This window comes from Echinops telfairi, unplaced genomic scaffold, assembly GCF_000313985.2.
Source record: "Echinops telfairi isolate 266 unplaced genomic scaffold, ASM31398v2 ScPeMD7_2573;HRSCAF=3158, whole genome shotgun sequence".
NCBI classification, from domain to species: Eukaryota; Metazoa; Chordata; class Mammalia; order Afrosoricida; family Tenrecidae; genus Echinops; species Echinops telfairi.
The window spans coordinates 737,795-739,703 of record NW_022106471.1 but is presented as its reverse complement, the minus strand read 5'-3'; the positions used below and the strand labels follow the sequence as shown (position 1 = coordinate 739,703).

The window sequence follows — 1,909 nt, the reverse complement described above, 5'->3', positions numbered from 1 at the left end:
CCTCCAGACTATTCATCCAGTCTATCTTATCTAGATAGATCTGTAGAGATAATAATATGCACCAAAAACCAAGCCATAGCAAGATAGGTGACGAATGAGAACACAGCGATGACAACAAAGAAAACCAATGACCCGTAAAAGAATAAATTAATTAAAAGAAAAAAACTTTACAAAAGAAAGAGAAACCTGTAAATAGATCAAGGTCTGATTTTTGATCTCTAGGCATGTCCTTCAGCCAGGAACGATGGGGTACCATGCTCTGGCCCCAGAGTCTGTCCTTTGTACTCCCTCGGGGGCTCTCTGCTCTGCTCCCAAGGTTGCTCTGCCGCACGCTTTTAGTGGTTTGCCTGGGTGTTGCGGGGTCAGTCCGGGCCAGTCCCGCCACTGAGTCTCCAGATCATCCCTTTTTAAAGCATGTTAACGGGCACAGAAAGAATTCTTCCCAGAGAGATGTTTATTCGGCTAGGCCATATTTCTTTGATGGAATATGAGCTCAGGAACAACCCAGGTCAGAAGAGGTGTCTGACTGGACTCGGAGAGAATGCTGGGGGAGAATCCCGGCTGTTCCAGTCAGGAGAGGAGGAGAAGTTGCTGGGAGGTGGCCTGAGTGAGGAGCAGGGAAAGGGACAAGGGGCAGAGGAATGCGGAAAGCTGAGGAAAAGCCCTGAGCTATACTGGGACAGAGCGACCCCATAGAACAAAGTGGAACTGCCCCTGTGGGTTTCTGAAATTTTACAGGAGAAAGCCTCGTCTTTCTCCCTCTGAGGGATGGTTGGTCAGCAGTTGAATGTGTAATCCAACAGGTGCCCAAATCCAGATGCCTGGAGTTCCTTTAAGGAGTGCTGGTGGCACCCTGGTTAAAGCACTTGTCGGTGGTTACTCCATGGCTAACAATCCGGAAGTCCAGAGGGGTAGTTCTACTCTGTCCTGGGGGGTCATTACGAGTGGGGATTGAGTACAGGGCAGTGATGTTATTTTTTGTTGTTGATTGTTATTTTCCGTCATCAAAGGAGATCAATAAAACCACAGCATGCTTCCACTACCAATTTAGTGAGCAGAGAAGATTTAATGCTCATCCAAGCACTAACAATAAATCCACATGCTAACTGGTTTAAAGAGCTGTTCTTCTCATCTTATCAAATCCACAGCGCTGCTCTCTCTGTGACCTTTTGAAGTAGGTACTGTGATCCTCGTCTGAAGGATGCAGAAACGTGGGTACACAGGCCCAGGCACGCGTCCTCCTTCAGTGAACCTCTTTCACTGCAAGTAAAAGCATGAACATCAAATCCCTCTGGAGGGTACCTGGGAGCAGGTATCAACAGCTAGGGGACTGGGGGAGCAATGGGTACTCCGCTTGGCTGCGCACCTGCGCAACGGACCCAGGGTAAGTTCCGGGGAGAAAGCTAAGGCAGGGTGCACCTTCCTTAAGGATTAGTCTTGGAAACACAGTTCTTGCCCTCTGCCTATAGGGGCGCTGTGGGTCTGAATCCACTGGATGGCCGCGAGTGTTTTCAACAGCTAACCCATGGTCATTGCCCTCTGGTGCAGTGGACCCCTATGGTTTGTGTCCCCCCCTTTCCCCCAGCACAAGTCATACCACCGCACACCCATCATGATGGCTGGGCCATTGTTGCGTCATAGCATGCGCTTAGTATGTGGAATGCTACTTGGAGCTAGTTCATCCTATGGCGCGAAATGAAGTTCAAAATGTGTATACACAAATGATCCGTATGTTGGTCCCAATAAACGGACATCTGGGGGTGCTGGGCTTGCGGTTCTTCATTTCCTCCCGGATTTTTCTGTCACCGTTGATGTGGATCGCTTCTGTCATCAGAAACAAAGCATCGATGTCTGTTTTGCTCCTTGGGTGTTGGGGGCTGAGTTTACAAGGCCAGAGGCCGGCTGGGAA

General features: G+C 49.3%; 1 protein-coding gene across 1 annotated transcript in view; it reads left to right on the top strand.

Annotated features, from left to right (window-relative positions):
• The first annotated feature begins 1,274 nt into the window (after positions 1 to 1,274).
• ANKRD53 (ankyrin repeat domain 53) overlaps positions 1,275 to 1,909 on the top strand; it is a 5,671-nt gene continuing 5,036 nt past the window's right edge. Inside the window, exon 1 of the mRNA XM_045294082.1 lies at positions 1,275 to 1,298. Coding sequence (XP_045150017.1) covers positions 1,275 to 1,298 — 24 coding nt within the window. The remainder of the gene's footprint in view (positions 1,299 to 1,909) is intronic.